At 52.6% G+C, this 27,088-nt stretch overlaps 8 protein-coding genes across 8 annotated transcripts; 5 read left to right on the top strand and 3 right to left on the bottom strand.

Annotated features, from left to right (window-relative positions):
- Nucleotides 1-1,818: 1,818 nt before the first annotated feature.
- J4E88_008302 (uncharacterized protein) lies at nt 1,819-9,435 on the bottom strand (the record flags this gene model as incomplete). Its single annotated transcript, XM_049401913.1, has 7 exons — nt 1,819-2,138; nt 2,189-2,296; nt 2,350-5,251; nt 5,316-5,709; nt 5,861-7,309; nt 7,493-9,270; nt 9,325-9,435. 7 exons carry the CDS (start codon nt 9,433-9,435, stop codon nt 1,819-1,821), a joined length of 7,062 nt encoding a protein of 2,353 aa, XP_049252451.1.
- Nucleotides 9,436-10,528: 1,093 nt separating this feature from the next.
- Nucleotides 10,529-12,787, top strand: J4E88_008301 (uncharacterized protein; the record flags this gene model as incomplete). The annotated part of the gene is made up of 1 exon (XM_049401912.1): nt 10,529-12,787. One exon carries the CDS (start codon nt 10,529-10,531, stop codon nt 12,785-12,787), a length of 2,259 nt encoding a protein of 752 aa, XP_049252450.1.
- A 787-nt stretch (nt 12,788-13,574) lies between these two features.
- On the top strand, nt 13,575-14,709 carry ALC1 (Allantoicase; the record flags this gene model as incomplete). Its single annotated transcript, XM_049401911.1, has 2 exons — nt 13,575-13,683; nt 13,736-14,709. 2 exons carry the CDS (start codon nt 13,575-13,577, stop codon nt 14,707-14,709), a joined length of 1,083 nt encoding a protein of 360 aa, XP_049252449.1.
- Nucleotides 14,710-15,124: 415 nt separating this feature from the next.
- J4E88_008299 (uncharacterized protein) lies at nt 15,125-15,974 on the top strand (the record flags this gene model as incomplete). The annotated part of the gene is made up of 4 exons (XM_049401910.1): nt 15,125-15,247; nt 15,303-15,384; nt 15,435-15,923; nt 15,958-15,974. The coding sequence occupies 4 exons, from the start codon at nt 15,125-15,127 to the stop codon at nt 15,972-15,974; spliced, it is 711 nt and encodes a 236-aa protein (XP_049252448.1).
- Nucleotides 15,975-18,598: 2,624 nt separating this feature from the next.
- On the bottom strand, nt 18,599-20,594 carry J4E88_008298 (uncharacterized protein; the record flags this gene model as incomplete). Its single annotated transcript, XM_049401909.1, has 2 exons — nt 18,599-18,610; nt 18,663-20,594. 2 exons carry the CDS (start codon nt 20,592-20,594, stop codon nt 18,599-18,601), a joined length of 1,944 nt encoding a protein of 647 aa, XP_049252447.1.
- A 1,944-nt stretch (nt 20,595-22,538) lies between these two features.
- Nucleotides 22,539-23,546, top strand: J4E88_008297 (uncharacterized protein; the record flags this gene model as incomplete). The annotated part of the gene is made up of 1 exon (XM_049401908.1): nt 22,539-23,546. The coding sequence occupies one exon, from the start codon at nt 22,539-22,541 to the stop codon at nt 23,544-23,546; it is 1,008 nt and encodes a 335-aa protein (XP_049252446.1).
- Nucleotides 23,547-23,798: 252 nt separating this feature from the next.
- J4E88_008296 (uncharacterized protein) lies at nt 23,799-24,797 on the top strand (the record flags this gene model as incomplete). Its single annotated transcript, XM_049401907.1, has 1 exon — nt 23,799-24,797. The coding sequence occupies one exon, from the start codon at nt 23,799-23,801 to the stop codon at nt 24,795-24,797; it is 999 nt and encodes a 332-aa protein (XP_049252445.1).
- Nucleotides 24,798-24,920: 123 nt separating this feature from the next.
- On the bottom strand, nt 24,921-25,427 carry J4E88_008295 (uncharacterized protein; the record flags this gene model as incomplete). The annotated part of the gene is made up of 1 exon (XM_049401906.1): nt 24,921-25,427. The coding sequence occupies one exon, from the start codon at nt 25,425-25,427 to the stop codon at nt 24,921-24,923; it is 507 nt and encodes a 168-aa protein (XP_049252444.1).
- Nucleotides 25,428-27,088: the final 1,661 nt, after the last annotated feature.

Raw genomic sequence — 27,088 nt, 5'->3', positions numbered from 1 at the left:
CACAAATTTACGTTTCTCTAACCCGAAAGCCATGATTGATTACCGATGCAGTATATCTGAATGTATGATAGCCATAGCATTTACGGAATCCAACCAAATAACGAACAGACACCTCTCAACTGTCACTCGACCCATCTGTAATGATCTTCACCTGATACCACTCATGTATCGCCTGCTTGCACTCCTCTCTCAATCTCGCGATTGCTGGCGCATCATCCTTTGCCAATAACGTCAATAGTAGTTGCGCCAACCCCTCTCTCGTAGTAACCTCCTTCAACGCGTCTAAGCCAGGATCCTCGTTCGCCGTCTCCGCGATTCCCAGCATCCTACTCGCATCGCTCTTGGCCCGCGATCTCCTTCGCCTGCCAAAGATTGAGAGCACGCTTCGTGACTGGGTCTGTTGCTCCTGCCCACTGGCATCCCACAGCGCGACTCGGCTGATGAAATGCTTTATCGCCGCTTCTTCGAAGCTCTCTCTTCGTCTCTCAATCGCCTTGTCAAATTCCAGGTCGAGCGTGTAGCTGTCGTGGTCCCATCTGTAAAGCAGGTAGCGGAAAGTGCGCACTTCAGCGTCGGGTATAGATAGGTCGCCGAAGTCTGTTGTGAAAGGGTCGTAGGAGATCGAGGAAGATGATGAAGTCGGTCGTTCGCTGGTGGTACTCGTTGGTGTTGCGACGTGGCCGTATTTCAGTTCGAGAGCGTGGTGCGTATCTATGACTTTTTGGAGAGCAACTTTGCGTTTTTGGAGGACAGCGTCGGTGCCTTCGAAGAGGTGTGGAGAGGATGGTTTGCTGGACAGGTGGCTTCTGCTGCGATGGAGGCTGGAGGTGTGATGTCGCTTGGATTCTAGAGATGGTCGTGTCATGGTGTTTATGTCCATATTCAACCCAGTTGTCTTTTCGTGGAGTAGTCAAGATAAGGATTAGTCTAAATAGAACAATAGAGGTAAGATCAAGCGTATCGTTGTGAATATTCAGTTCCTAGAGCATACATATGGTGAAAGAAGTGAAACTCATGAAAGAGAAAAAACCAGAAACCAGGAAGAAAGGCCACAGACTCAACCCTTTGCCAGCAAACTCAACCGTGGATGCCGGCTAACCCAGACGCCCACGCCCAATTGACGCACATCCCGTTAGCCGAGAAGGGGGAAGGGGGTGACGCAAGCCCTTTTCTGACATGCAGATCTGCGAGGGCAGACTCATCCTCACCACCGGTGTTGTATAAGGTGTAAAAGTTGTGTCGCGGAACGCTGACTCTAGTGACGATCTATTGGCAGCGATTGTGCCACCGCTTTGTTGAGCCACTTCATGAGCCACTTCGTGGTTCAGTCACTGCGCCGCAGGGTGCGCGGCATTTTTCGGCGTTAATTAAAGTGGGGACGGCGACACGCTGGCGAGGGTGCTGACGCCAAGTCGTGCTTTGGCCGATGATCCGGCGAGCACAGTGATGCCGTGAGGTTGCTCGTGCTGCGAGCTTACGCGTCGAAATGTCTGTTCTGAGAGTGTGCGTGCTGGGCCGTCATTGCATCGTATTGCAACCCCGCACGGTGAAGCTTTGGCAGGAAGAAGATTCAGTCAACACGACGAACAAAACAAACGGGTACGTATTCAAATCCGCACTACAACGAATATTCGATCATCAAGCGCTGCCGGCGAGAATGCTACGATGTACCTGGAACATGAAGGAAGTCCCCAATGATTTCCTTCAGTGAGCGAAACGCCATGCAATGCAAGAACGACCGGCCTATAACAACGCGAACGGGAACTCGGAAGGCAGCAAAACATCCGGCAATCCTTAAATTGGCCAAGAAAATGCGGTTTACTCGGAAGGCGGTACAGGCTCCGTCTTGCCGTTGGGTAATATGTGTTGGGTGGTGCTCATACGAACGCTGGACGGCCTTTCAAGCTTCTTCCCGTCTTCTGCAGCATTTCCATTCTGCACGTCTTTCTCGAGATCCTTGTGTCCACTCGTGACATCAGGCAGCGCTTCGGCTTCGTTCAATGCTTGTTTGACCAACTTCTTCGCCTCGATCGCAAGATTGGGGATTTCCTCCACCTCCTTGTTCTTGTTCAGGTACGAGTCCAGTAGCGCTTTGAGCGTCTGCGCGCGAACCGGTTTCGCGAGGTAATTGTTCATGCCTACGAGGTCAGCGTATATCTCAAACGTAGATTAAGCTGCCAGAATTTACCGGATTCCAGGCACTTCTCGCGGTCTCCTTGGATAGCGGAAGCGGTCATGGCAATGATGAGTACATTTCGAATCTCGGGATTGGGATGCTTGCGGATCAGTTTCGTAGCTATACATGGTCAGTATTCATGTGCTAGCCAAGGCGCGAGTAGCAATCCTTACCTTCGTAGCCATCGCAATGCGGCATTTGCACATCCATGAGAATAAGATGGAAGGGGCGCCCATTCTCCGAAGCACGCTCAAGAGCGTCGATAGTCTTGTATCCGTCGAGATAAGCGTCGCATTTGAAGCCAAGCTTTTGCACGAAGCTGATTGCGATGCGCTGATTAATCAAGTTGTCTTCCGCGATGCAGACCCGTAGTTCTCGTCTGGGTATCGTGGAAAGATCGATGCAGGAACCCGACAATTGCTCATGACCATTGTTTTCCTGGCTTGAGAACCTAGCCATAGGGTCTGGCTCTCGTGCCCTTTGCTGCTGACTTCCTGCTTGCGCTTTCGGCACTTTCTTGAACCGTAACGAAAACGTGACCGTTGTACCCTGGCCTGGCTGGCTGTCGAGACGTACTGTACCGTGCATAACGTTCTCTATGAGGGCTTTGCAAATACTCAGACCAAGGCCAGTGCCACCGTAACTCCTAGCGGAGCTTGACTCTATCTGCGAGAAAGGGAGGAACAATTTCTGTTTCTGTTCGTCTGGGATACCGATGCCAGTATCTATAACGCTGCAAGTTATATCTGCCCAGTCATCTGTCTCTTGGTCAAGAACAGCGCGGACAGTGACAGATCCACGTGGCGTGAATTTGTAGCTGTTGGATAACAAGTTCATCAGAATCTGGTGCAGTCGGACAGGGTCGCCCATGACGAGCATCTCTGGATCCAGATACAATTGCTCAATGGTTTTGAGGCCTCTTTCGGCATTCGTGTAGGCCAGAGCGCGGACGACTTCAGTAATCGTTTCGTTCAACGAAATCGGCATCTCCAAGACGTTCATCTTGCCAGCTTCGAGCTTGGAATAGTCTAATAGGTCGTTTATGATCGAGAGCAATGTATCGGCGCAGACTCGAATCGAATCGGCGTATCCGGATTGTTCTGAGTTCAGCGGTGAAGCTTTCAACAGCTCAGACATGCCAATCACGCCGTTCAAGGGAGTCCGCAACTCGTGCGAGACGTTGGCAAGGAACAGACTCTTTGCCTTGGCGGCTTCTTCCTTGAGCTTCATGTTACGCACAGCTATGGCTTCCGCCTCTTTCGCCTTGATCTCTGCGGCCCGCGCCTGTGACAAAGCGCGTTTCTGCATCTCAAGCATTGCTTCGTTGCTTGCGGATACTCTTTCCACCTCTTTGAAAAGCAGTGCATTGGCCAGGGAGATGGAGATTTGGTTGACCAGTAATCGGAGAACCTGAGTGTTACGTTCAGTGAACGAATTCGGCGGGCCCTCGACATATATTGAACCAAGAAGGTGATCGCTGTGCAGAATCGGGATGCAGATGACTGCTTTCCCCTCGGGATTTCGTTGAAGGTAGGCGTCAGAAACGTTGGAGAAGCGGTCGTCTTCTAGTAGGTTCTGGACGAAGACTATCTCTCGGAAGCGGAGTGTGTAGAGCGTCACTTGCCGCGCAACAACATCGTCCACAGTATCTAAAGGTTGACTGGCAGGGAAGGATGTGACGCCGGAAGAGACCCCACTGTCGTTGTCAGGCTCGTTGGTGGCAACGCATGCGATCGACCATTCGATTTGTGAGTCTTCAATCACTATGCCGCACAAGGTACCGCCCGTAGATTCGAGCAAAATGGTACTCATCTTTGCCATCAGTTTATCGACGACGAGCTCGCTAGACAAGACTTGACTCGACTCCAAGATTGAAGATAGGTCTAGCATGTCCAGACCTACAGCCGAGAGACCGTTGTGTAGAGCTGGAGCAGACTCTTGGCGCCGTGTTTCCGGGACAATCCAGTTCTGTGTTCGATCGACGGCAGTCTCCGAGCCTAGGAATTGATCATGATCATTTTGCTCCAGCCTGAAGGCCGTGTTACCCGTGTCTACGAGGGAGGTTTGTACAGCTTGGTCTACTGTCGTGAGCGAGGCGCCGCTACGCACTAGCCACTCATACCGACTCGCGAAGTGATTTGCTTTTCCATATGCTGACATCCTCCGATATACCGAGATGCAGTCTTTCAAAGAATGTCGGGCCGCCCTGTAGGCCTTCTTGTCTACCAACCATCCAGTGTAGAGCTCGAGAGCAAACGCTTCGTCCAATGCAAACTCGTAACGTTCGCTATGCTCCATGGCTGCCTCATAATTCTCCAGCGCGGATTGCGGATCGGCATTAACATCCCCGAGGACGGCAGTGAGAAGATGTATCCAGCCCCGGTAGTTGACATCAGTGGTGGTGCAACATGTCTCGAGCAATTTGAGGGTCTCATGAACATGTTTTACCATCTCGTCTCTCCGGCTATGAGCGGGCTTCTCTCGGAGGACAGCCATGTATGCGAACGATAAGTAGTATCGGACCGAGTAATTGAGTCTTTCTGACCAGAGACTGCTCAGCATTGGAAGTAGCATCTCCCCAAGAGCCACTGCATCCGAATGATGACCATAGAGTACCAACAACGGAAGTTTGGTTGCAAGATAGATAGACTTGGGACGCTTGGGATTGCTGGCCGTATTTTCGAGGAACTCAATGTACTCGACCTCATTGTGATCGTCATCCGAGAGGAGGGAAAGAGCGTTGCTTGAGTCAGTCTTTCCCTGGAGCGCTCTTGCATATTGACGAGCAGCCATGAGAAAAACTCCTCCACGCATGTCTTTCTGCCAGTTTCGCATATCGAGCGGTGTTTCCTCAATCCATGCTTCCAATTCTGCGACGTCGTATGAAGCCATGACCCTGAAGTGAGCCTGTACACCAAGATTCAGAAGTGTGAGGATGCGATCGCCAGCAGTTAGTGAAGCCTGCAAGGCTGCTTCTAAGCTCGGTATCAGATCGCCTACAGGCGCTTCCAAGTGACCCAGGAACATTGGCTGCAAAGTTTGACCTCGTCCCAGGGTGTAGTAGTCTTCAGGAAACTGCAGAGGTAGAGGTATGAAGTCAGCATATATCTCACGTGCACTTCGTATAGCCAGAACTTACCATCTGAAATATTCGCTTTGCAATCGCACCCATGTCGACTGCGAAATTCGTCATTCCGAAACGACCGCCCGCAACAGTGCCCAGATGCACGTATGCAAGGGCAACCTGTGACATGGTACCCTTTTCGAGATGGACGGTGATAAGCTTCAGCGTCGCCTGATAGAAAAGCAGGCTGTTCGACCAGAACGCCGCACTAAGGAGTTCGATGAAGACAGGCCCAATAGTCATCAGGACACGGTCATCAGGAGACGGACGCCGCTTGAGCAGTTCTTCCTTATCGATGTTCTGAAGCGTGCCATATATCTGCTGAAACTGAGCATCGCACGCCTCCCATGTTGTCGGAGGAATAGGGGAATTGAGCAAAGACAAACAGTCTTTGAGAGCCTGGAACGCACTATAGATGGTGATGTCGTTAGCTGACTGTCGCGATAGTTGCAGTGATGAAAGGCGACAGGTACACACGCAAGTTCCAAAGGTCATGCTATCTTGCAAGAGTGAAACCTGCTCCAGGCGCATGCACGGAAGGGATGTGGAACATTGCTTACCCGAAACTGTCGCCGCGAATAGCGAACACCCTAGACTGTAGAATGAACGAACTAGCCATATCGCAGGGATCGCGGGCATGCTGAAAGGTCGTCCGGATCAAGCTAAGAGCCTCATCGAACATGCCCTGGTGCCAATAGCATTCTGCCGAGCGCACAAAGAGTTGCAACGTCTCTTGGTAGGATACGTCCGGCATATTGTCGTTCCATGGATCGTCTTGCAGAAGCATGAGGCTGTGCGCGAAATAGTAGATGCCAGTTGATCGCGCGCCCGACTCGCATGCAGTTTCTCCAGCTTGATACAGCATATCACGGAATGGAGCTCGCACTGTTTCCTTGGTCTTGATCAGTTCTGCAGCGAGACAGATGTGGCGACTCTGCATGTACAACGCCTTGGAACCTGACGTTGAGTCGTCGTTATACTCCTCGCCGGAAGTTATCATCTTGGCAATGGTGAAGTGCATCAACTGTGTATCCCATTCCTTGTCGAGGGAGTTCACAGCCGCTGTAAGATACCGATCGTGACTGAATCTGAATCGAGCATCTTGTTCAGCAGGCATGAGTACGTAGGCTTTCAATGCTGCATCAAGAGCTGTGACGGCAGACTCGTCTCTCTCGAAAAGTGGTAGCCTCCCATGAGCTGCGGACTTATTGGTAGGCTGAAGGAGCTTCTTCAGAAGTTCGAACGAGAAAGTGCCGCCCAGGAGGGATGCCCATGCCAAGAGCTTCCTACTGGAAGATGGTAATTCTGTCAACCGCTTTGTTATAAAGTCAGTCGTAACAGATGACCCATACTCTGGACTCTCGAAAACGGCGAAGACTTTGTCTAGGTCGAAAACCCAGGTGTTCTCCCGCCACTCGTAGTACACACAGCGTTTCCGATAGCAAGTGTCTAGTATCTCGCGTATATAGAAGAGGTTGCCTCGAGACTTTTCCTGAATTACCGCTACTAGAGGAAGGATATACTGATGGTCCCGGTGGAGCGTCTCAGCCACGTAGTCGGCCGTCTGGGCCTCTACAAAAGGAAGAAGTTGTACTCTGGTAGCGTGACGCAGTAGTGGGGTGAGTTCTCGGGGTAGGGTCTCTTCGTCGCTGTACGTGAGCATAAGAACAAGCGGAATTTTGGCTTGCACGATGTGATGAATCAGCTCAGCGCTTTCGGGATCGGCATACTGAACATCTTCCAAACTCCATGTGCAGAGCTTGTGCATTGCCAGGAGTCGTAGAACATCTATGAAGACATTCATGAATCTGGAAGATTTCGAAGCACCTCCGCTTCGTAGCCAAGCCTCGGCAGTATGTCCAGCTGATCCGCAGTGAACGGCAGGAGATGATGCCCGTCGAGTCAGATCCTTAGTAGGCTCCATGTCCTTCTGTTGCGGACTCTTTCCGTTCGTGTTTAAGAGCCATTCCGGTAGATCAAGGTAGGTTCGTAACACCGCCCAAACTCCACTGTTTCTGAGGTAATGGCGCAATCTCTGGTGAAATTCCGTCGTTACGTCCGCCTCGCTGACTAGACAGGGGGATGTAAGTTAGTAGCTGGTATAGGGGAACATGATTGTCTAAGATGACTGTACATACTGGCTAACGTTAGTACAATTGCGAGCATTGAGAGTAGTCCTCAGAGAGACTTACCATATTTGGCGGAAGAAAGAAGACATCAGCCGAAGAATGGGGTCAAATGGTGCTTTCTTGGCGGGATCAAATTTAGCCATAGCGAAGTAGCCAGTGCTCCTTGCTGTGCTCTGTACGCTCTGCACGAGACGAGATTTACCCAACCCGGTGGCACCGGCGATGGCTATCACCTCACATCGCGCCTTGCGCCTTAGTTTTCGCGTGCTGGCTAGAGTTCTTAGGCCATCGTTGGATTGGTGGCTGCGAGAGTAGAGTCCGGTGCTTTCAATGCTATTGTTGGAACGGCCTCGGCTCGCGGATTGCAGTTGGGGCCGACTGTCCACACTTCCTTCAGCCGTTGATGATTCTGATTGTGCCACACTATCTTGGGAGCCCTGTTGCATCGACCGAGCGCTTTCCATGAATACAGGGCCATCTGCCGAAACGCTGTTGAGCCTGCTGTCGGAGCCTCTGGAGCTAGTGCTTTCGGAAATGATGTCGTCAAATTGCAGGTCTCGTCGTTGATCTGAAAAGGAGGAACCTGAGCTCAGGCTCTGCAACGCTTTGACGTTACTCCGACGATGTCTCGCTACGCGCTCTATCACGTCCACTATAGTCTTGCGCTCTTTCTCACGCCCGATTAGTTTCAGGGGTAAGTTGAAGAAGCAACTGATGTCCTTGGTGCCTACATGGAAGGCCTTCAATCCTTCTACATCTCCATCGTAAAGAAGCTCGCGGATACGAAAGAGATCGAATTTCAAGCCTGAAGTAGAGTGGTATCTCTCCTCAATATTGCGCTGCGTCATACGTTGGATGATCTCGGACAGAGCCTCTGGGATGTCTAGTCGTCTGGAAGAAATCGGAGGAATTCGCTTGCTGATGACGTTCTGCATGACATCGAGAGCCGTAGCGCCTTCGAATGGCGTCTGCCCGCAGAGCATCGTGTAAAAAAGAATACCAAGACTGTAGATGTCGGTTCTTGTGTCGGGTTCAGCGGGCATTCTACCAGTCTGTTCAGGGGATATGAAGGCCAACTTCAATTCGATGCCAGTCTCTTTTGACAGGGTAGTCCAACCCGCGCTTGTTAGTCCGTTCTCGAAAGATCGTGCGCCGGATCCAAAGTTGATCATCTTGACTGTCCCGTTCTCAGCGAAATGGAAGGCATCGCCCCGAATCTCGCCATGGACGATTTCGTGACCGTGGTGCAATATTTCCAGACACTCGACTGATCCGACGGCAAAGTCGAGGAAGGTGAGGAGAGGTATCCCCTTGTTGGGCAATGAAGTATCTGATTGACCGCTTTGCCCATGACTGCCAACCTTCCAGAAATTGGGGCCGAAGTTGACCAAGTCGTTGAGGTAGTTGGGCCCTGGGGCTTCGAATATACTGGCGACAAGAGGCTCCTCACCGGCTTTGGTGGATAGCCTCACAAACTCTATGGGGCGAACAAAGTGCTTGCACTCTGGATCCGATTCCTTGACGACGAGTTTGGCGAGCTGGAACTCGCGTTCGAGGCGCAGAGTCTGCTGCGAGACACGACATACGACGGTCCGGCCTTCTCTCGCCACACCTTTGGCGGTGGTGTTGGTGCGGTGTGTTTGTACGGTAGAGGCGCTCGCATCGGAGCCCGAACTGCGGTGAGTGCGTGTTATGGTTGGGCGGCTTCGGGTCAGGGAGTCGGGCGAATGCGACAGCTTGAGAGAGGTGGGGGAGGTTACGGCGCTCCTTCCTCTTGACACAGGGCGATCCTGCCGGGGCGCTTGCTTCTCGTAACCGAAGAAATGCCAGTTATCATACGACTATTCGACGTTAGCATGGTGCAGCGACAACCCAGGCTATGCGACGCCTCTTACTGAGTGGAAGGGCTCAATGTCCGTGTCCCAGCCATAGTTCTGCAGCTCCTGCAGACGCGCAAAGATGTGCGAGAAGTGCTGCGTGCGCCCGCCTCCTTCCGATCGAGTCATTGTGTCTTTCCGATGTTCGCAACCGCCGGGCATCTAAGACATGCTCTGGGTGGGATGCAGGGAATCAATGTGTAGGGTAAAGTCGCCAGGCGCTCGATCTATCCATCACAGCATCAGCGGGGCGCGACTGCCATGTCAAGAGCGCGGTCGTCGGGAGTGCTGGGAGCGACGGGAGGGGCGTAAAGGAGAGTCCGGTAGGCTGTTGATGCCAGTGTTCTAGAGGGAGCAGACGCGCATGTGGAGTGCTTACTGATGGCATTCCAGCCACAGCAGACGGACTGCGAAGATGCGCGCTCAGACTTCGCGCTTGTTCTTAGACGTCATAATCGACATGGGCTCGCTGTAGCGGAACTTTGCGCCCAACGCACCGCACGCAAAAGTAACGTTTCCCTGCCCAGCCCAACGCGCCCTGAAACCAAAACCAAGCATGCATCCGCAGCGAATATCAACGTGGACCATGTGTGGCTGGCAGGCAGGCGAGCACCCCCCGCGCAAGTTGGGACGGCTGTATCTGGCATAGCGGAAGATCGGCCTGGCGCGTTAGCCCTCGGGCTGGAGCCGTTGGTAGCGACATCATCGTGGTTCAGGGCCAGTAGTGCCGTCTGCATCATCTGCATATCGACGCTGCATTATTACCACCTCCGCCGGGCGGGTCAGCAATACGCCCAGTCGCAATTTCCCACTGCGACCGACTTTCGCCCCCATAGCACCCTCTGCCTGCCCGCCACTGTTAGACTGACGCTGCCCCACCACAGGCGACCGGGCATCCCTCGACATTTGACACATGCATCTTCCGCAGAGGTAGCCGATGTCATAGCAAACACCATCCTTCCACATCCACCCTATTCAATGTCACACAATGGACTCGCCCGACCACGAGCATGCCTATTCAGGCGACCTTGGGGAACCCATGAGGCCACGACAACTCCCCTCGGACCTGCCCACTTCCCTCAATGACAGGCGACCTGTCACCATCATGAATGAGGAAACCGAGATCTACGACGCCTGGCAGGGTAAGTGTCGGATAGGGAAGGCGCAATCAACTACGAGGAACTGACGTCGCCCAGGGCAGTCGCAATTTCTCACTACCCCCATGCCCGCCCGCCCGCTCAGTTTCAACCTCTCGCTCGACGACCCGACGTTTGGCGACGAAGACATGCAGCAGCTCGAGGACAGCGATAGTCGCCTCGTGCAGATGCTGGCCCACCAAGCGCGTCTCAAGAACGACAACGCAGGCGACGAGGCCAAGGTTGTCGCCGACGACAAGTTGTCACACGAGGAAAAGAAAGAGGCTTTACAGGGGCTTTTTACACTGGCCGCTTCGAATGGCGAGCTGGAAAGAGTCAAGCGGCTGCTGGATGGGAAAACGCGGGAATACATCAACATCAACGGCGTCGACGCCGAAGGCACGCCGCCACTCGTCTACGCAAGCTGTTTTGGACACGAGGACGTGGCAGCTACACTTCTCGAGCAGGGCGCAACTGTTGATATGCAGGACAAGAATCGCTGGACGCCGCTCATGTGGGCCATGACAAATCGGCACAAGGCCATCGTCAAACTTCTGCTCGACCACGGCGCATCGACTGATGTCAAGTCTTCTGGAGGAAGGACCGCCTTCGATTTCGTCGAGCCCAACACCGAGCTGTCCGACTATCTACACGAGAGCGGATACGCGATTGGCAACGTCGGTGTTGGCGACGACTTCTACAGCTCTGGATTCTCCCAGGACCGCTTTGAGCAAGAAATGCAGGAGAACGACTTGAAACGGCGCATGATGATGGAGAGTGCTTTCAATCTCGAGGTTGATATCGGCAACCTTGGCTTGGACGAACAGCCCGAGTCACCTGAAGAGCCAGAAGAAGAAGCACAGGAATTTATCTGGGACAGATGTCTCAACGACCAGATGTTTGTCTTCCAAGAAAGCGAACTGGAACGTATACTGGACATTATCATCACAAACATGACGCCGCAGCGCTCTCCGTCGCAAAAGCCAGTTCCCGCAAACATACTCTTCCTGAGTGCCCGCTACGCACACTATCATGCGAACCCGGAACTTCTCGAGACCCTGCTGGTCTCTGCCATGAACAAGATAAACGACGTTGTAGAAAAGCACCAGTGGGATATGACTGTGCTGGCCTTCTGGATGTCCAACGCGACACTGCTTTTACATTACCTCAAGAAAGACGGCGGGCTCACGAGTGCGACTACTGAGTTTCAACTGCAGATGGCAGAACTTATCAATGAGATTTTCATCTTGATCATCCGTGACGCCGAGCGAAGGATGGACAAGAACTTGGACCAGGCAATGCTCGACCATGAGCCCATGCCTGGCTTCGAAGACGTACAGTTCCAACACGAATGGAAAATATTTCGTTCCAAACCCAAGGCAAAGCCATTAGAACCCCTTGAGAAACGCTTCCGACCGCCATCTCCAAAGCGCAGAGCACAGCCATCACCGCGAAACATCACTTCTCTCCTATCATCCACCCTGTTCGTCCTTGATCTGTACGATGTGCACTCTGTCATTGCTGCGCAGGTGCTATCGCAGCTCATTTACTGGCTTTCCGCCGAAGTCTTTAACCGCATAATGTCGAACCGGAAGTATCTTGCACGGACAAAAGCTATGCAAATACGCATGAATGTCTCGACGCTCGAAGACTGGGCTCGTTCCAACAACCGGCAACCCGAACATTACGAGAACGGCTCCATGACTTCTACCGGCGAGAACACCGCGGACGCTGCTAAGCGGCATCTCGAGCCTCTGGTGCAACTTCTGCAATGGCTTCAATGCTTCTCTTCACTCGGAGAAGATCTAGAGTCGCTCGTGGGTACTCTACAACAGCTAACACGTCTGTCGCCCCAACAGCTACTACACACCGCGAAATATTACCGCCCCGAAGTGGGCGAGAAAGGCCTTCCGAAAAGCGCTTCCAAGTACATTGTACATCTGCAAAAAGCTGCCGCTGATCGTAAAGCCGCACGCACAAAGTCGCCCAATCCGCCGCCAGCATCGGAATCAGTACCAACCACGCCTGTCAGGCCTACTTCCGATAAACCTGTCGAACCATCGCCTGCGCCTTCGCGCATGTCGGAAGAAGACGAGAAGGACGAGCCACCGGACGAGCTGCTCTTAGACCCGTCGTACATGCTGCCATTTTCACTTCCAACGTCAACGGACATGCTCATCACCTACGGTGCCGGATTCGGGGGTGTTAACAAAGAAAGAGAGCGGAAATACATTCCCACCGTACCCCCCGAGTTTATGGCCAAGTTGGACTTGAATGGAGGCAACAATAAGAATGGAAGCTCCTACTATTCTGAGACGCAGTGGAACGATCCGAGCTATGGGTGAAGATGAAGATCGGCAGTATTGAGAGCCCTGCTAATTGAGACTTTGATAGTCGCGTCCACACTGCTTGGTTGAGACGAAGACCGGATTCTTTTAAGTTCCGTTCTACAACATCTCGTTGCTGCTGACCGTCGCGTTCTTTGTTGCATTGCCGCATATGACTTGGATACAGACGTGGCACCTGGTCCGACAAACGGTCCAAAGAGGAATACTCTATCAATTACCCTACGGCACGCAAACCAGATCTGAAGATGCAGACATACTGTTTCCGCTGCAACCGCAAGAACGATGCTGATTCCGTTTGGGGGTGAAGGGCGCAACAGCACATGAGTTGGATATTACCATAGTATCAGGGTATGCATAGATCTGTTTACCATTACTTCAATCTTTCGCGTCAACTACGGACACATCAATTTTTCCCTATCGTGCGGCCCGCCGGGCACACAGCGCGTTTACTGTAGCATCGGCCCATCTCACAGCGAGAGGAGTCATACACTTTACAAGCAATGCATGGAATGACTGTCGATAATGAGAGTCTTATGTAAGGTAGCTATCTAGTTATCGGTATCACTCCGTGATCGGCCCGTCAATATCCATCGAGTCGGCGGAGGCATCGGCGGATTCCGATAGCAGCAGCTGTTGGCACGCAGGGTCTGGCTACCCCACCACTCCACCACCCCGCCATAACTTCTTGGTAGTCAGCCAAATCCCAAAACAAACTTCCTACTTTTCTCTCTCTTCAGCATACTGCATTTATCTTCTTATTCTTCTTGCATATCATACTCTCAAAATGGAGATTCGCACCATTTCACCAGAAGATGTCAAAAGCGTAGCCACAAACACTGCGCAATCGATACCAATTGATGAGATCGATAGTACTTTCAAGTCCCAGTACACTGGTGAGAAGCCCATAACCCTCGCATTTCGACAGAAGATCTAACAAGCATTAAGATCTCATATCTGCACCACTTGGCTCCAAAGTCCTCTCTTTCAGTGATGAATACTTCGCTGCAGCCGAGAATCTCATAACGCCGACTCCAGCAGTCCGTAAACCTGGTGTCTTCGTACATACGGGAGCTTGGTATGACGGTTGGGAAACCCGACGCCACAACACCGAACCTGCCGACTGGGTGGTACTGAGACTGGGTACCGCCAGCGGAAAAGTGGCAGGTGTAGAAATTGACACGGCACACTTTAACGGAAACCATGCACCAGAAATTGCCGTCGAGGGTGCTTTTATCACGGACGAGAAAGAGGAAGAAGAGGTGACAAAGCCAAGCTACCAGGGTTGGGAGACAATTCTGTCAAGGCAGGAGTGTGGACCTAGCCAACGGCACGGATGGAAGCTGGCAAACATCACGGAAAAGGCGTACACCCACGTCCGGCTCCTCATGTACCCCGACGGTGGCATTGCGCGTTTCCGCCTCTATGGAGTCGCCGTGCCCGTGTTCCCCCAATCCGCAGATGCCATCTTCGAGCTCTCAGCCACAGTCATGGGCGGCGTCGCAACATCATGCTCCGACCAACATTTCGGCACAAAAGACAATCTCCTCCTCCCCGGTCGCGGAAAAGACATGGGCGACGGCTGGGAAACGAAGCGCACGCGTGGCGAACACGTCGACTGGACGATTGTCAGGCTAGGCGCGAAGGGCGAGATTGACCATGTTGTCGTAGATACGGCGCACTTTAGGGGCAACTTCCCTCAAAAGGTGCAGGTCTTTGCTGGAAGCTTTGAGAAGGATCCGGCTCATGATGATAAGGAGTGGGTTGAGGTTTTGGAGCCGCAAAAGACGGGTCCGGATAAGGAGCATGAGTACAAGGCTGAGCTTAAGGAGGTGGCTGGTAGGGGCTACACGCATGCGAAGTTGGTGATTATTCCGGATGGAGGTGTGAAGCGGTTCCGAGTTTTCGGAAAGAGGGTGTAAGGGTTCAGATTGTAAGACTATGGCTAGATGAATCAAGATGAAATGAACTCATTGAAGCTATTCGAGAGCGTTTTTTCTATAGTTGACACAGTGAAGCCGGCATTGCGTTGAACTGCGGACATCTAGGTACCGCGACCTTCTCGGTCTTGAGTAGTTAACAATTTGTTTACCAGTGCAAGTTTCTTACGACTGCCGTATGATACTGACGCCACTGCGTGCCATTGAAGGTTCGATGATGACCGATGGCCGAGGTTACTCAAGTAGGTTTGACATGTCTTGGCGCCTTGGTAAGGCGTACACGTGGGTCAGGCGCATCTCCAACCGCAACCACATCAACTTCCAAGACCACCGTCGCTTCCATTTCTCGATATCTACGAATTGATTGCCCGGTATGGAGGAAGAGTACGCTTTCAATATGGAGAAGGTGTCGCCGATGTGGATCATCACGGCACTCTGTGTAGTGCCTTTCGGCATGTATCAACTGCTCAACCTTCTTAGCCCGTTGATGCAGCGGTTGACGGCTATGAAGATCTCAGCGGTATGTTGTATGATTATGAGATGTTCGAGATCGTGTGCTGATGACAGCACGCTAGATATACATTTACCCCATCAAGTCGCTGCGAGCCGTCAAGGTCACCGAAGCCATTGCCACCGCTCATGGTTTCAAGCACGATCGTACACACATCATACTCAATGCAAACTGAACAGTCATTAACACCACCCAGGCTCCTTCATGCTCCTCCAAAAAACCGAAGAAGGCTACAAAAACATGGCCGTAGCCAAATACCCCGAAATGACGCAATTCCTCCAAGAAATGTCCAACGACACCATCACCATCAGATACATCGCCTACGGCGACTCATCAAAGGCAACATCAATTCAAATCCCACTCGAACCCGACACAGATAAGCTGTCCCCCATCAACATCGACATGCACTCCAGCCCCACGTCCGCCTTCCTAATGCCCCAAAAGTACAACGACTGGTTCACATCCTGTTTCGGCTACCCAGTCATCTTCGTCTACCTAGGCACCAACCGACGCACCGTCCAATTCCAAGACATGCAGCCCGCTGCACCCTCGCCACTAACCCGTTTTCTCTCCAAATACGTCCCGTTCACTGCCTCCTACGTCGAGAAAGCAATGGGTCTGCACAAGCCCTCAGCAGCCGAATCCTGGAAGATCACTTTCGCAGACTGCGCCCCGTATCTCTTCTGTTCGCAAACAAGTCTCGATGATGTTTCCTCCAGGCTACCAGAAGGTATGAGCATGGATATCGAAAAGTTCCGTCCTAATATCGTGGTGGAGGGCGCGCATGAACCTTACGAAGAAGATTACTGGGGTAAAGTTACGGTAAAAGGCGGGACGGAGATCTTGCTTCCGCATAACTGTGTGAGGTGCAAGAGTATCAATATTGACTACAAGACGGGGAAACCGGGGGAGGGGCCGAGTGGAGAGGTGCTGAAAAGGTTGCAGAAGGATCGCAGGATTGATGTTGGGGCGAAGTGGAGTCCGGTGTTTGGGCGGTATGGGTTTTGGGGGAAGGGCAGGGAGGAGGTGTGGAGGGTGGGGGATCGGGTTAATGTCGCCAAGGTTAATGACGGGCCGACTGTTTGGAGTAAGTTTTTGGATGTGAGATTCGATATAAGGATGTGGAAACTGACTGTGCACAGGTTGGCCTGGTGTCGGATAGAATTGGTACAGTGTGCTCATAGCGGGTGTACTAACGAAACATTACGTCAACGATGCGTTGGCCTTACTGATGATAAACTCCTGTTACGGAAAAAAGAATTTAGGCGCATATCCTTTCTACGATGCCGTGTGGTTCCGCACGCCTGCGACTCCGCCCCACGCAATTTTCCTAGCCTCTCGCTTCTTCTTCATATCCCGTTCGGACTTATCCCACCTACGCTCTTTCTCATCCATGGTCGCCGCCGAAAGATCAAGCTCGTCACCACTATACAGCCAAGGATGGAAAAACTCATTGGTATTCCAGAGATGAAAGGCTGGAATATACTGGTAGACTACCGGACACTGTTAGAACAAAACGTCGACCACGAAATCTTGATCGAGAGGAAAACTTACACAATATACCCATATTCTTCATAAACTCCCGCGACGCCATTTTAGCGGCATTTCCGGGGTAGCAGTGATACAAGCTCACTTTTGCCAGGTTGGGAAAAAGCGTTGTCTTTACCCTGGCCACATGCTTCACCCACCTTTCTGCCTCCCTACCGAGACAGTCGGTCAAGATAAGCCGTTCGAGCTTCGACGGCACGACTTCTTTGTAGTACGCATATACAACATTGTCACTCGGCAGCACAAGCGTGCGCAACGCGGGGAAGTACTTCGGAATACCGTGCACAGAGCCTCGATAGTCTGATCTGCTGGAAGGCGATGTGCGGAAGTCGTTGGGCAATTCAAGTACGGTGAGTTTGTGGCTGAAGAGAGGGAGTAGAGGCCCTAGATCAGGGGTGTGGGCTGGAAAGAGGCTGCTATGGTAGAGCAGGGGTTGGAGAAAGGGAAAGTTGTACAGTATCGAGCCCCCGAGATACAGTTCCTGTAGATCGGGTAGCATGGTCAGCACAAGGCTGAGGAGGATGCTTGGTCCATCGTATTCGTTTCCGGCATGCAAGGATTCGGAGAAGTGTTGTTTCGTCAGAGGATCGATGTCTAATGTGCTGATATGGCTGATGGCTTTGGAAAGTAGCGAAGGCTCGAGTGCTGGAATGGGGTTCGGTCCTATGCACATCCCACGGATTTTCGTTTCGATAGTCAGGCTGCGGATCTTGTGTCGCAGGTCTGGGTACTTGAAGAGTGAAGCGAGGAAGTGGTCGACCTTGCTTGAGTACAGTATTGGTGCGCAGAAGAGAACCTCACGGGCAAGCGGTGCCAGTTGCTTGCACGTCGAGAGCGCATTCAGTAAGTCGGCTTGGGGATTGGGATGCTTGACACTCTTGGGAAGGTAGTGCAGAATCTGGAGAAGGACCTCGTCTGGGAGTTGGCTTGCCATGCTGGAGGAGAATGTTGGCTGAGAATGCGTACCGAACAAGAGTTCTTAGCGTTATGGAGGGTGAAAGAGCAGAGGGACGATACTGTTTTTCTCGGTGCGATGTGAGTGATCAAAATCGTTTATACACAAATGCTATAACGCTGTAAAGTAGCGAACGTTGAGAACCATGGTTGAGATGCATTGAAACCAAGGTTTACAATAGACGAGTGATGAAAAACACAGGTTATTTCATAGTGAATAGGCTCTATAAATTCATCAGGGCTATGGCGAAGGGAGGTTTTTGGAGAGACTAACCTTCGTAGGCATTTATGCTACCGGGTGTGGCTAGGACTCATGTAGCATACGTCCCATCAAATTGCCAATTAATACATAATGACAAAAGTAATGTATACTTCTACTTCGACGAGTTCCTTCACATAGTGCGACATAACTGGTAGCTACCCCTAGTAGTGCTATCAAATGCATTGAGAAGCTATCAGCTTTCACTCAGGCATCAAGCTTTCGACAGACAACACCACAACTTGTGATAACACATTTCATTACGTTCTCTTCCCACTATCAACAACATGTAATATGATGATTTAGACTTGACAATAGTAATAATGCAAATAAATTGCCTGTTCCCGACCTGTGACAAACGCCATGCTCTTGCGCGCATGTCCTTCTAATGTAATGATAAATATCCCAACCCAGAAAACGAAGAGGCCATGAACAGCCAACTTCGACTGAAAGTGCGTACCAATGTCTGTTCTGCCTATATGATTTATAAAGGACACCTTTTGTTCGAACGCCGTGGCAATGTGGTAGCGATAAGGATAGAGACGCGGTCGTGAAACGGAAGCCGTAACTGTATGTACAGATGTTCAGAGAGGGCATGTTCACCATGTTTCCTGCGTGTTCGTTAGTATGTGTGAGTTAGGCATGATTGGAAAGTGTACTTACGGCAATGTACTGTCCGTCCTCCTTCTTTCGGGCCCAGAACTCCTTCGCTTGCGCTTCGCTCAGGCGGCCCTTTTGCATCGCAACATCGATCAGAGACTCTTCGACACCTTCGCCCATGCCCTTACTAGAGCCACAGACAAAAATACGTCCGTCGAGGGCATTGATGACGAACCAGACAATATCAGCCTGTACTCGCACCTCGTCTTGGACGTATTTGACCTCGTTGGAACCTCCCACCTTGACCTTCCGGCTCTGGACGACCTTTTTGATTTCGCGTTCATGGTCGCCTAGTTCACCGGAGTAGAGCTCATCGAGCATGGAGTCTCGGACACCCTGGATGAGCCAGATCTTGTTGGCGCAGTTGGCGTTCTTGAGGCGGTTCAGGATGAAACCACGGAAAGGAGCCATGCCAACTCCCGCTCCGATGAGCACCATGGGGCCTTCACCACCAAATTGCTTTGACAGCGGGTTCGCCATGAGCCCGCGGAACATGGGGATGCGCAGATCGAGGATGCTGCGGGGATCGACACCTTCATTCTCGGCTGTGATGAAGGCGTGTGCCATGCGCTCCATGAAGCCACTGCCTACACCAGTACGTGTAGCACCCTCAGCATGCCAATCGGGTGTCTCATGGATTGTGACGGCCATCTCGATGAGGCGACGGGTACCGGGAAGGCCAGGGCGCGCCGACGAGATGTGTGGGTCGTTGGAGAGGGAGTAGAATCGAGGCATCAGCTGAGTGAGGACGGAGAGGAGGTGCGGTAGCGGCGGCTTCGACGAAGGGAATGCGCTGAGCATCTGTGAGACTGTGAAGTGAGAAGTAGTACGGAGATCGCAGAAGGCTGCTTGTCCTTGGGCTGAGCAGAGGTATGTCAGGATCTTCTTCTCGTTGGGGGCTTCGGCATACTCGGCGAGCACGCGAAGGAGGTTCTTGGTGGGCGGGTGCGACTGGATGTCGGCACACCAGGTCAGCAGTTCGCGTCTGGTTGTGACAAGCTCGCGCGCTTGGTCTTCGCCCCAGATGGTCGGCCATCTTCCAGTCTGCGTCTTGAGTGTGACTGGCTTGTCGCGGACAAACTTGGGGATGCAGAGGAGATCGAACAGCTCATCGACCATTTCCTGCGAGTTGGGAGGGCAGATGCCAACGGCACCACCAACCTTGAAGTCGACGCCTCCCTCGTCGGGGTAGTCGGTAACGTCGATGTCGAAATGGATGGTTCTCTTCTCAGCGCCCGGCTTGGTCAACTCGCGTGCGTGGTAGAGCGGCGCCGAGTAGACCTCGTAGGGCGGGTGTGGCTGAACGTACTTGGGCGGCGTCTTGTGCACCTGCGAGACGTACTTGGTGTCCTTGGATGGCAGAGACTCGAAGGACATGTTGGCGGGAGGGAGCGGAATTGTGTCGGTGAGCTCGCTGTCGAGGCCGAGCGGGCCTAGCTGGAGATTGAGGCTTCGGAAGGCATGGTTGTCGGGGACGACGACGGGTATGAAGTTGGGCGACGATGCGTCCGGGGCCAGTGTCTTGAGCAGACAGCATCCTCCACCGCAGCACTGGCTGATGAGCTTGGTGGCCGTCTCACCCTCGCCCAGTATCCGTCTGATGTCGTTTGGGTTGTCCGAAATGAGCGTGGTAGATGCGCGGCGAGGACGCGTCTGCCCAGAGAAATTGATAGCCGAGGTAGGCAATTCCTGTAGCTTATCGACTACTTCCTCGACACCCTGATCGGGCTCCGTCATTGGCGTCATAGGCGCCTCGGACTCATCGCTGCTAGTAGTCCACAGTGTGGATTCCCCCGAAGACTTGGGTGATGTCTGCTCTGGCTGCGCCTGCTGTGCCGGCGAGGGCCGGAGTGAGAGCTGTGGGATATCCTTTGGCTCGGCAGGAATTGGGTCGTCAGGGTGGGAGGTCGCCGTGGTAGGTATGGGGCTGGCCATGGTGGCTGTCGAGGTTGCCATGTGCCTGCGTGGAGTGAGGTGAAGGAGCGATGGGCGTGCTGCCGGGGACGCGACAAAGGGGACTGCTAGCGCGGACCATGATTAGCAAGAGCTGACTTGGTATGGCCATGGGGAATTCAATGCAACAGCAAGGCGCGGTGCGGGTGTGCATGGCGCACTTGCTTGTTGAACCGCGGACGACGGAGATGTGCGACCGCAGAGCATGTGGGGGACGGTGGTGGTTATCTGATGCTTTGATGCAACCGAATTTCTTATCAGATCGTGGCATCACTCACCTCGACTGGCTGGCAAACGAACACGACCGAGTGGCAGCCGCGTGCGGATTCCCGAGATAGGTGACACGATGGACAGTGACTGTGGATAAATTCGTGTTGGGCGAATTCTAGCCGTGGCAGAGGGTGTGGGCATGAGGTGAGGCCTGGTGGTGATGGACAAATGTTCGACAGAGGCCGCGCCCGGACGCTTTTCCTACTGCCGATCAACGACGCCTTCAAGGCTGAGATGAGCATCCCGAACGCCCACTTCTGCCGAATGACGCTTGTCAGCGCCCCATCGCCGAAACCGCTCGTATTCCCACTTGTCATGTCCTACTTTATCCGACATAGACCTAGATCAAACCATCTTGCGACTATCTTGGCTGCGCCCACGGCATCAGCCCCATCTCCTGATCATGGTGCTCACCGAACGCGTTATATTACACCACCAGCCTTCACCGCAACCACTATGAGCTGAAGCGCAGGCCTTCTCGGCACATAGTCGCGCAAATTCTGTAACATGCCATTGTCACGCCGCCCGGTCCTCGGTCTCTCGGCGGTTATCGCATCTGATAACCAAACTTCGGCTCAGAGCCCGACCCCGCGAGCTACCTATCGTGACTCCGGCCGCTGTCCCTCTCTGAAGACACTAATCCTGCCACGTTTCCCCTCATCTTGAGTGCATCCAGTACCTTCGCCAAAATGTCGCGATCGGGGTATTGCAGCGCTATTACGTCGTTGCAACGCCACACGAAAACTTACCGCACCAAGGCTCGAGTTCGCCCAATGTCAGGATATGCCTGATACTTACACCCGTATTCTAATCTAGACTGCCTCTAAACATGTCATAATACGCCACGGCAAGGCTGACAGACCATCACCCACCACCGCGAACGCGCGCAGGGTCCGCGTCACTATCGTGTTCCGCCATGGTGGAAGAACGTTGAAAACGCTCTCTTAGCGGCCCCACACGCCTCGAGTCTCAATTGCAGATCTGTGATGCAACTGTCACGACCCTGAACTCGGGCACTGTTCCATTCGTCACTCTGATCTGGAGGTTTGTGAGATCACTGAGAACCATTCTTACCGTTTGTAGTAATACGTGACTAACTCAGCTGCATTATGACGAAAACCCATACACCACCCGGAAAGCAAAGTCGCGATGGAATATCACGGTGAGTTAATGATCGATTCACACTGGTAGCGAAGAATGACTGCAATGAATGCATGATCGCATTTCCAATGCCTCACGCCAATAGGAAATCGAGCTCAGGCTTGGTACCTTCTTCTAGGGTTCATTCAGCGTTGAGCACGACTCAGAAAAAAGATTGCTCCGCGCAGCGCACTTGACAGGGTCTTCTGTACAACTGGTTGTGGCCCCGAAGAGACCGTGGTCGGGGATTGCTGCTTGCGCTATGCGTGTGCTGATTGCGTTTAGCTACCGAACGATTGGGCCAAGTCGTTTGCGTGTTGACTCACACTCACTCGCTTGGTGATTTTGTCTAGCTAGGTAGCTACCAAGCGTTTGCCTGAGACTAGCAACATCAGAAGCACCCGTCACCGCGAGCATTTGTGCGAACAACTGGCAGACTAAGCATACCCAAGTCGCATCCACGATACCCTGGACTACCTTTCTCAACTCAACTTCACTCCCGGGATCTATCTAACCATGTCACTTCTCACTGACGCCGATTGCGAGAGGATTTCAGCACGGCTGATAGAACGTTCGACAAGCGGCTACCACAACAACGACGGCTCTTTCCGTACGGACAATCCAGATGTCGAGGAAGATTGCCAGCTTCTCATGCTCCAGTTACTCCCCAACCCGGACAATCTACGGAGATTTCGAGACTGGAGCCAAAAGCAGTGCAATCTCAGTCGACAACTCCCTGAACCTGCAAGCGCCGCCGACCTCATCAAGACCATTGAAAAGACAAACTTTCTCTCCGAGGACTCCCGTACGACTCTTTGTGACATGCTGAGTACCGAGCTACGCTCATACGTCGGCCTGGGAACGCATCTCAACTATCACTATTGTCTGAGGACGGATCTCTTACAGCTAGTCCCCGAAGATTACGACATCGACGAGATGGACGCGCGCGACATCCTACCTGGATCTATACTCGGTATCAACCTGACCAAGACAAGCCCTCAGAGTAACAACCGGCGCAAGAATAACGATTCAGACGAATCCGCTTCCAGCAATTCATCCACTGGCAATGATGATACCGGTTTCACGTTTATGCAGCTGGGCAGGGTTGATTACCTCTCACACGAGTCGAGAGAGACCTACAACAAATTGTCCCACAACCCTGTACAGATGCCCTGGAGCGATTCCGGTTTTGTCCTCGTCGTGGCTATCGAACGGGACGGAACGCCTGGCGCGCCATGGCTGATCTTCAATTTCAAGCCTGAATCTGAGATCGAAGGCGACAGGGTCCGTATCCCGCGAACAGGTAGATTCTGGGGAACTCTTCTAGGAGACAAAACTCAGCGTTTGGCTGTGAAGCTTGGAGATAAAATGAGCGATCTCGAGGACAAGAAGCCGTGGTGTATGACAACGCAGTTCGGGACGGAATCCGAGGCCCAGATCGTCGCCGCGGTTTTCTCCAAGCTAACTTCCATCACGGGCGAGATACTTCGGCAGAAGATCCCCGACGTCAGTCGCAGTGGTTAGAGAAGCCGGAATCTTAGGTATCGGGCCGTTCTCCAAACGCAAACGTTTGGGTCATAAACGAGGTGACTCACTGATGGTACCATGGTTCACCCGAGGAGCTTTTTCACGCGACAAAGTTCCCTTTCTACACAGCAAGACTGAACTTGACCTCTCTCTCACTCTTTCTTTCTCGCTCACACTTAAACAAACAAACGTAAGGATACTATGTCATCTTTAACCGACGCCGATTGTGAGAGGATATTTGCAGAACTCATGGCTAGCGGCATGTCGAAAGCTGGCTATCCCAGCTCCAACGAGGACACGTCTCACCACCAGCCCCGGGATATAGATCAGCTCCTTCCCGACTTAGCAAGCATAGACAGATACCGCGAATGGAGGCTCAAGCAAATGGAGCAAGAGGCAGAGGAAGCACAACGCATTCGCCACAACCCACCACGTCCAACCGCCGCCGAACTCATCAAAGCGATCCAAGAGACCGACTTTCTCAATGAAAAATCGCGCGAAAAGCTCTATCACAAACTACACTGGATCAAAGATGGCGCACTCGAACTGGGAATGCATTGCGACTACCACTTCTGCCTGGTACCCGATTGCTTTGACCAACTGATGTACGAGGATGAAGACGTGGACTGGGATGTCGACGATACACGCGAGTGGCCGGAACTCACAAATATACTTGGCATCAACATATGGAAGGCAGCATCCGATGCCGAGACCGCAGGAGCCCAGCCCAAGGATATTGAGCCAGATCAATCTAGTGTCAAGAATGAGTCCAGAGGCAACGACGCCACAGGCTTTGTGTTTATGCAAATGGGCCGGGTGTTCCGTCTCAAGGATTGTGACGTGGAAAGTGACAAGAGAAGGGCCAAAAACAACGAAAAGCGGACGTCTTGGTCTGACTCTGACTTCGTCCTCGTCGTCGCTATCGAGGAGAATGGAAGAGCAGGAGCGCTGTGGTTGGTGTGTAACTTCAATCCAGAAAATGAGATTGGATGCGGTCGCATCAAGCTCCCGCAATCATACCGGGACTGTGGCAATACTTTGGGAGACTATGTTCAGTACAAAGCTCTCAAGATTGCGGAGAATATTGGGGAGCTCAAACAAGGCAAGGCATGGGATGTTACAATGAAGTTTGGCAGCGAATCTGACATACAAATCGTACCCGCCGTCTTTGATGGAGAGGGGAAAGAGAAGAGGCTCTTGCGACACAAGGTTCGCAAGGAAGAGCTTACGGAATGGCTTGAGGTCTAACCTCGTACGCGACATCCAGTCATTGCTGTACCCTAGCTCACGATCTCCTACACCAACAAACAACACACAACCTTTCAGCCTCATGGAATACGCTTATCATTAAGACTACGCAACCTTCCTAGTCTAATACTTCCCACTCTCCTTCACCAACCCCTCCTTCTCATTCTCCGCCTTAGGCTTCAACGCCCACTCCGGCGCCTCATCAATCTCATCCTCCTCAGCCTTATCCCCCTCCTCCTTAGTCTTATGCACACTACTCGGCAAATGCTCCGCAGGCGCATACACCGTAATCAACTCAAGCGGCTGATCCCCCTTGGTAACGAACTGATGCTGCGTCCCCGCCGGCACAACAACAACATCACCGGCTTTAACCTCTTGGTCCTTGCCATTCACCGTCGCGAGCCCTTTGCCGGATGTGAAGAGCAGGATCTGGTCGACAAGATGGACTTCGTCGCCAATCTCGCCGTTGACGGGGACTTCCATGGCGACGATTTGCGAGTAGAGGCCTGTGTGGAGGACGGTGCGGAAGTCGCCGAAACTGCGCTTTTCGGACATGAGGCCGGGGAAATGCACCATTTCGTGTTTGGGCGGCGCGTTCTCGCGGTTGCCGACTTTCTTCAAGGCGTCCATTTTGGCGGCGTAGAGGCGGGGGGCGGTTGTGCTGAAGGTTTTGGTGATGGGGACTGGACTTCGCTTTGTGAGTGTGGATGTGGAGAGGCGGAGGAGACGGGATGTGGTGTTGAGCATTAGGGAGGAATTGGTTTGGAATGGATGGGTTTTTGGGTCGAGTGAGATGGGGATTATATGGCACGTTGCTTTCGCATCACAAGTGCCCCTCTATGCGTTCGATTAGGATAGACATGGTAGAAAGTGCGGGGCAATGGGATCGAAGCGTAACCAAACAAGGCGAGATAGGGAATGTTCAAGCAAGATTCCCTAGCCAACATGTGCTGTTGCCTGGAAGGGGGTTCCGTCTCGAGTGAAATGGTCGCAAAACCTGTCTCCATATAACGGGTAACAAGTGCAATAGCCAAGAGCTTCCGGGATAGTGGACAGTAGCGGACGTAGTGTACATTAGAGAAGGCTGTCGCCCACTCCAGTAGAGCCATCGAGACAAGTGGTGAAGTCGTCAAGGAAATCGCAGAAGTTGCTATGTGCCTTCGTTGCACGACCGCATATGCATTGTTGTACCGCAAACGATTGTTGTGAGTACTTCCTTTTGTGGCTTGTCTTTTGTGGGCACATCCGGCCTGTCGCTGGTATCAATCCTGTCTCCATGCTCAGTGCTGACTAGATGGCAGACGAGTGTTGTGATGAGATCATCGAGCACACCGACACAACCGTAACAGTGACCGTACTCCAACCTCCTCGGGGGCGATATCAGTGCAGCCCCGACGTAACAGGGACTTGTATGTGGTCAAGTGATGGAGGAGCAACCCCTGCGTGTATGAAACGGACGTCCACGTACTCAAAGGGTCTGAAAGGGGGCATCTTTCCAGGAACAGATTTCTGTCACTGCCGGTGTTCATATCCTATCCAGTACGCAGTGTGACTGCATCTTGAGATACGGCATCGGACCGTGCAAGATTTAATGTGGTTCTGCGACCAGCGGCCTTGCATTCACATCCTGCCTAAGGGCGGGTGACTGCTGACTCGGACCGATTCGATCGCTGAAGGGATCGTCCGCCAACGGTTTTCTCCGCAGCTCAGGCACGTTCCCATAGTCATTACTGGCGATAATTCTCTGCTACGACTCGTCGAGTGACATCGTCGAACTCGGCGAGAAGAAAGATGTTGCGACTACACTTACATGTCCGGTGCAAGACTAGCATAGTGCTCTCTGGACTACCGATTCGATAGTCAGAAGGCTCGAAACTGAGGTTTGCGTGTAGCTCGACACGGGCATTCGAGGTGGAGCAGGCACGTGGCGTGGAGACGCGTCGGGAAATTGCTGATGGCCCAATTAGTCCAGACAGCGCTAATCCTCCACCAGTTCGGTAAAGCCAGGGTCAAGGCACGGGTAAAATCTCCAACGGCCGTCTCGTGGTTGTAGCGCAATGTCAACAAAAGGCTGCGTCATGGAAGGTCTACCGTGCGCGTTGTGAAGGCACTAAGCTGTGTTGGTCAACGCTACGCCGCTTAGGAAACATTCGGGCCGATCCAGGAAGGAGTGTGCCTGAGTGCTGGCTTCCGACGATCGGGCAAAGACACCACCGTACTTTCTGTAAAATCGCGACTCAGTAGATTGCGCGACCACATCATGGACTGCAACTTCAAATATAGTTGAGAAA

Source organism: Alternaria novae-zelandiae (genome assembly GCF_023758075.1).
Source record: "Alternaria novae-zelandiae strain BMP 2774 chromosome Unknown scaffold_18, whole genome shotgun sequence".
Taxonomy (NCBI): domain Eukaryota; kingdom Fungi; phylum Ascomycota; class Dothideomycetes; order Pleosporales; family Pleosporaceae; genus Alternaria; species Alternaria novae-zelandiae.
This window is presented reverse-complemented; position numbering and strand designations above follow the sequence as displayed.